The 6,901-nt window shown below is 39.3% G+C and overlaps 1 protein-coding gene across 2 annotated transcripts; it reads left to right on the forward strand.

The window, feature by feature from the left end:
- Positions 1 to 208: 208 nt before the first annotated feature.
- ubl7a (ubiquitin-like 7a (bone marrow stromal cell-derived)) lies at positions 209 to 6,901 on the forward strand. 2 transcript variants are annotated; one of them, XM_017713646.2, is made up of 11 exons: positions 209 to 292; positions 378 to 711; positions 831 to 950; positions 1,251 to 1,333; positions 1,419 to 1,503; positions 2,418 to 2,475; positions 2,643 to 2,776; positions 2,969 to 3,018; positions 3,123 to 3,299; positions 5,974 to 6,084; positions 6,306 to 6,901. In XM_017713646.2, the coding sequence occupies exons 2-11, from the start codon at positions 528 to 530 to the stop codon at positions 6,441 to 6,443; spliced, it is 1,140 nt and encodes a 379-aa protein (XP_017569135.1). In that variant the 5' UTR covers positions 209 to 292; positions 378 to 527; the 3' UTR covers positions 6,444 to 6,901. The 2 variants fall into 2 exon arrangements, with proteins under 2 accessions (XP_017569135.1, XP_017569134.1); XM_017713645.2 differs by having other exon boundaries at positions 245 to 711.

Genomic DNA, 6,901 nt, shown 5'->3' on the forward strand with positions numbered 1-6,901 from the left:
GCATATAATACCACTACATGCAGATTTTAAGATCCTCCGATGAAAGGAAAATGCTGTAGTCTAAGCAGCTTTATTTATTTGGAGGATACATTGCATTCTCATCATAAATTCTTCCTGTTTGCTTTGGCTCACATTGCGCTCACAAACAACATCGCCCTCGTCCGTTCATAACAAAGCAATGCAAGCGAAACTTACGCAGCGCGTAAAACTGCATTTCCCAAAAGCCTCGCGGGGTTCACCGCTTTACGTCGCTACGCACGAACGAAAACAGGAGGATTTTTCCAGTTTGCTTGTAAGCGTTAATGAGGCGTGTGTCTGTGTCGTTTTGAAGGTTTCAATGCATCATTACTGATTGTGGTTTGCTGTTTACCCTAAAGGCAATATATTTATTCAACGTGCACTCGTCACTCAGAGCAAACCCGTGTTGTCAGAGCATCTAGTCTCGGCCAGCCAGCCTGCCATCTCTGCGCATGTTTATCCAGGAGTAGCGGTAGGTCCTTGACTGGGCTAACTTACTGGAGTCTGAAATGGCTGTTACTGAGTGGCGTTTGTCGCTGAAGCTGATAGACCAGCCTTCTCTTCCAAAATCAGTGCTCCAATTTCCGGAGACAGAGCCTGGAGACGTCCCACCTGGCGAGTATCGGGTAGCCACTCTCAAGCAGCTTGTTTCAGCGCAGTTACCAGACGCTATTCCGGACCCGGAGCTTATAGGTAGCTTCATGATATTAATGTTCGGTGCTTTTTTCATCACAGATTTGAAATACCCGTCCTGTTAGTCTGACCCACTCTTCCCTTATGATGCAGAGGCCTAACGGTGTAATATTTCACAGATTTGGTGTATTGTGGCAGAAAGCTGAGGGATGAACTCACTTTAGACTCTTACGGGATCCAGTCAGGATCTACTGTACACATCCTGAGGAAGTCATGGCCAGAACCTGAGATCCAGCCTGGTAGGCACCTGCTGATCCAGAGTAGCTTTAAAGCATGCATATACAACCCTCCTCCTTGAGATCTATTTTCTTGTAAAGTTTAGTTCTATTTGGTACCTCCTGCTCCTCCCAACACAGGTTCTTCTTAAACTTCTGAAGAAGTTAATGAGCTTGACCAGATGCAGATGATTGGGGCTGGAACTAGATTCTGCTGGAAGGTAGATCTCCAGGACTTGGGCTGGTGCCCACTATATTAAAGGAAAAAAAAAGCCTATCGCAAATCACAAATGACATAACTGTAGATTGTGGTGTTTTTTTCAGAGCCGGTTGACAGGGTAACAGCTGCGAGGGAATTCCGTGTCCTGCAGGCAGCTCTTCATACTAGCACAGCATACAGAGACTCGGTAGGGTCAATAATAGGGTCAGATCTTGTATGTGGGGGATCCAGTGTCTTTAAGTTGATTTGTTTGTCTTTATTTTTAAACCTAGGTTTTCAAGATGCTGAATAATAAAGAGTCTTTGGATCAAATCATTGTGGCGACGCCTGGTCTAAGTGGTGATGCAATGGCCCTAGGTATGCTACTCATTTCTTAATTAAAGGGGAATTCCACCAATTTTTTTAGACAATCAAGATGTAAACATAGTCATTCAGAGTGTTTTGATGTGAGATGCACTAGAGAACTGTTCACAGTACTGGTGATAGGAACTAGATGTCTGAATAGTTTAATCCTACTTTTTAAATGTATAATCCCTATCCAAAAAAAGTTTGTCCTTTCCGATATTTTTTTTTTATTCATCATTTGTACACTGCAGCTGTCCTTTGCATCATGTGATAATTTCATGATAAATGGAACGCTAGAAATTCTCCAATAATTTTATATAAAAATAAACTTCTTATATTAATTTACATTAAAAGTAAACAACTCTCTTCTGTTAAGCAGCGTGCACAGCTGTATTCTGACAGGTATATGCAGGGCATTCTAAGGCAAAATAGTCTTTTTACATTTTTTTTTCAGATTTACTGCCATTTTACCATTATTTAAATGACGTAAAACTTCAGGAGACTTGTGTAAGTTTGCTGGTCATTTTGCATGGTAAATAAAACTTCTGTATTGCACTGTAGACATTATAAGTACAGGTTTCCTGGTTCCTATAACCACCATTGTAAAGAAATCAGTTGGCAAGTTTCTCAAGTGAACAATTTCACATTAAAACCACTATTGTGACTGTTTATTTACATCTCAATGAAGTGTCTATAAATAAAATAAAAAATAGTGGAATTCCCCTAAGCTTTGTTAACACTTTTGATAAACTATGCTACATTAGTTGTACGTTTTGTATTTTATTGGGACATAAAAAATCTAGGGTGAGTTTTTAAAATAATGTATTTATTGCTAAGAGTGATGCATATAAGGATGCAATGGTGATCCTAGTGCTGTAACATTATTGCAAACCTGGTGCTTGACTTACATACCTGATGTTTTTTAGGTGTCCTTCAAGACAAAGAACTCTTTGTGCAATTTACAGATCCTAACATGTTAGACACGTGAGTAGATCATATACCTACTTAAACAATCCCTCAGCTTAATTCCTTCTCACAGCGTGCAAAGAAAGAGTCAGCCCCCAGATCACTGTTCTGAAGAACTGCATACCAGTTTTGGAAATACTTCAGATGAATTGGTTTTACTTCCCCATGTCTTTTGTTTCCACTAGGCTTATTAACTCTCACCCAGCACTAGTTAATGCCATTATTCTGGTGCTGCATTCTGTAGCTGGCAGTGTGCCCACACAGCAGAGTGCCAGCTCTTCCAGAAATGTGTCCTCTAGCTCCTACAGTGACATGCCAGGTAAAATGTTTCACATTTAGTCTGTTTAATTGCAGCTGTGATGTTCTATTACAGTATTGTTATGGAATTTATCAGTTCACAGAAACAAATTGCTGTAGTTTTGTGTGTTTTAGTTCAATATAATACAATATAATATAATTACAATCCCACCATTACACACAGTTATCAAAGAGATGCTTCTTTGTTTTGCAGGAGGTTTTCTCTTTGAAGGCATGTCTGACGACGAGGAAGAATTCCAGTCGGTTAGTTATTACAGTCTGTGCTCTTTTGAAAACATATTCATCATGCAGAATATGCCTTGGCCCCGTGTTCTTTCCATTCTGTTAACTGCTCTGATGTGAAATAGGGGAATCGTGGTGGGCCATCATCCAGTTCTACAGGCTCTTCAGGCTTGAGACCGGCTACATTAGGCTACAGTGGGGCAGTAGGACCCAGACCAATCACTCAGAGTGAACTGGCCACAGCACTGGCTCTAGCCAGCACTCCCGAAAGTAGTGCTGTTACACCTACCATAGGAAACCAGGTACTCAGTTAGTAACATGTTATGCCAGCCTTTGCAGAAGATGTAATAATCTTCTAATTCTGCTTATAAAACATTAAATTATGATGGACGACCTAATGCAGATTTAAACTAAATATTATTTAAAATCTTCCATGTTATAAAATGCTGTCCAATGTAATGTAACCCTAAACTGTATTTTGCTTAATTTCCATGTTACTGTGTTTGCTTTTACTAATCCAGCCTTTGGACATGAGCAATCAGTGAAGTTAAAGAGCTGATTGTCAGCTGTCATTTAAATATACATTAATCCATGTTGGATGACAGAATAAGAAATATAGTACAGATCATTCATGTCTATCCTATTCTGCAGTTGTTTTGGGCTTTGAGCACTTGCAGCAAATGCAGCAGACACTTTTGAAGTATTTATTTATTTATACACTTGCTGTTAGTGCCTGGCAGCATGGGAACCAAAACAAATTCTTTGGAAGTTAAGCAGGCCACCATGAGGCTGACTAGAAGAAATCAATCCAAGAAGATGTATGAAATGCCCTAGAACAAGCAGATATTCAAGATTTCAAAATGTCATTATACTCAAAGGACGTGTAACTTAAGTCTTAAACATAATATTGTTATATATTAAAAAAATATTTGTCCAAATACTTTTCATGATGTAAACAAATGTGCTGTTATTTCTAAATGTTCATTGATTTCTTAATCTGTTCTTCAAATCCTCAACTCATGAGTTAACTAATCATGAAATGAAGCTTGCACTGTAAAGAGGAATTCCTATTTAGTCACTCTTGTTCAGTAAATCACTGGACATTTGGAAATTATTTACAACCCCAATTCCAATGAAGTTGGGACGTTGTGTAAAACAAATAAAAACAGAATATGATGATTTGCAAATTCTTTTCAACCTATATTCAATTGAATACACTACAAAGACAAGATATTTAATGTTCAAACGGATAAATGTTGTTTTTTGCAAATATTCACTCATTTTGAATTTGATGCCTGCAACACGTTCCAAAGAAGTTGGGACAGGGGCATGTTTACCACTGTGTTACATCACCTTTCCTTTTAACAACACTCAATAAGCGTTTGGAAACAGGACTAATTGTTGAAGCTTTGTAGGTGAATTCTTTCCCATTCTTGCTTGATGTACAACTTCAGTTGCTCAACAGTCCGGGGTCTTCGTTGTTGTATTTTGTGCTTCATAATGTACCACACATTTTCAGTGGGAGACCAGTCTGGACTGCAGGCAGGCCAGTCTAATACCCGCGCTCTTTTACTACGAAGTCACGCTGTTGTAACACGTGCAGAATGTGGCTCGGCATTGTCTTGCTGAAATAAGCCGGGACGTCTCTGAAAAAGACGCTGCTTGGATGGCAGCATATGTTGCTCTAAAACCTGTATGTACCTTTCAGCATTAATGGTGCCTTCACAGATGTGCAAGTTACCAATGCCATGGGCACTAACACACCCCCATACCATCAGAGATGCTGGCTTTTTAACTTTGCGCTGATAACAATCCAGACAGTCCTTTTCCTCTTTGGCCCAGAGGACACGACGTCCATGATTTCTAAAAACAATTTGAAATGTGGACTCGTCAGACCACAGGACACTTTTCCACTTTGCATCAGTACATCTCAGATGAGCTCGGGCCCAGAGAAGCCGGCGGTGTTTCTGGGTGTTGTTGATATATGGCTTTCGCTTTGCATGGCAGAGTTTTAACTTGCACTTGTAGATGTAGCAACGAACTGTGTTCACTGACAATGGTTTTCTGAAGTGTTCCTGAGACCATGTGGTAATATCCGTTACAGAATGATGTCTGTTTTTAATGCAGTCCCACCTGAAGGATCGAAGGTCACAGGCATTCAATGTTGGTTTTCTGCCTTGCCGCTTACTTGCAGAGATTTCTCCAGATTCTCTGAATCTTTTGATGATATTATGGACTGTAGATGATGAAATCCCTGAATTCCTTGCAATTGCATGTTGAAAAATGTTGTTCTTTAAATGTTGGATTAGTTACTCACGCAGTTGTTCACAAAGTGGTGACCCTCATCCCATCCTTGCTTGTGAACGACTGAGCCTTTCAGGGATGTGCCCTTTATACCCAATCATGACATTCACCTGTTTCCAGTTAACCTGTATACCTGTGGAATGTTCCAAACAGGTGTCTTTTGAGCATTCCGCTTTAAGCTTTCCCAGTCTTTTGTTCTCCCTGTCCCAACTTCTTTGGAATGTGTTGCAGGCATCAAATTCAAAATGAGTGAATATTTGCAGAAAACAATAAAGTTTATCTGTTTGAACATTAAATATCTTGTCTTTGTAGTGTATTCAATTGAATATAGGTTGAAAAGGATTTGCAAATGATCGTATTCTGTTTTTATTTATGTTTTAAACAACGTCCCAACTTCATTGGAATTGGGGTTGTATGAACAACCAATGCTTTTAGTAGCATCTGGACTTCCAAGTCTTCTGTAACTGTATCACAGTTTAGAGGGATGGTGAGATCTGGAGAGGGTAGTATAACCATAACAGAGAAGTGGTACTGGTCAAAGGCATATTTACATATCTGAAGATATAGAGTGGTCATTTGCTTATGCAGATATTTACACTTATTTCTGCTTTTATTTTACGTCAGAGGTTAAGAATGTGTGCATTCTAATTTGTATTTCTATGTCCCGGTCAGGGTGCTTCTTCAGGGGTTTCCCCTGTCCCAGCAGGAACACCTATAACAAATGATCTCTTTAACCAGGCCTTGCAGCAAGCCTTACAGGTGTCTAGCATATCCTCCCTTCAAGTAAGTAAGCACCATAATCATTTTCATAATGTGCAGAGACTGTTTTATTAAAAGCATTTGTCTTTATTCCAGAGGCAAATAAGCATTAATAACTGTGTAGTACTGATATGACTGATTTGTATTGTGTTAAGACTAAGAAACCTAATATGAAAGATGCTAATTATTGTTATGTGTACCATCAGGACAAGGCTTCTGTAGCTGATCTGTCTGTTTATTTTCAGAGTCAGTGGCAATCCCAGCTTCAGCAGCTTCGTGATATGGGGATCCAGAATGAGGAGCTAATCTTGAGAGCCCTGCAGGCCACTGGGGGAGACATCCAAGCTGCCCTGGAGCTCATTTTTGCCGGGGGAGCCCCATAAGTCTCTCTAGGCCACAAGTGTCATCGCTGATTTTTTTTTTTTTATTGAAATGACTTATGCTGAGTATTTGAAGCAATTACTGGAAATTTGGACAGTTATTCCATGTTGACTTTTTCTGTCTTCAAAATACAACTTACTTGCACTTTTCCCTGAAATGCTAACATAGATGTTTTATTTATTTTAATATCACAGATGATGTGAACATATTATGTCTTCTTAATTATGGCAAATGATCCTCTGATGTTGGCGTTTGTGATTCTTCCCTTCTGTGTATTCTACCTGCAGTACCATCTTAGAGTACATTGATTCTGTTTGAAGTTGTGAGCCTCAAGCGCTCAAGATTGTGTTTTAATGCAGCAGAATCAATTATAGATAAGGAGTGTAGAATTTTGGTGTCTGTGCACTACACACTTGTCACTGGGCTTAAAACTCAATACAATAGATTAATTAACAAACAT

The sequence above is a fragment of the Pygocentrus nattereri genome, chromosome 11 (genome assembly GCF_015220715.1).
Source record: "Pygocentrus nattereri isolate fPygNat1 chromosome 11, fPygNat1.pri, whole genome shotgun sequence".
NCBI lineage: Eukaryota > Metazoa > Chordata > Actinopteri > Characiformes > Serrasalmidae > Pygocentrus > Pygocentrus nattereri.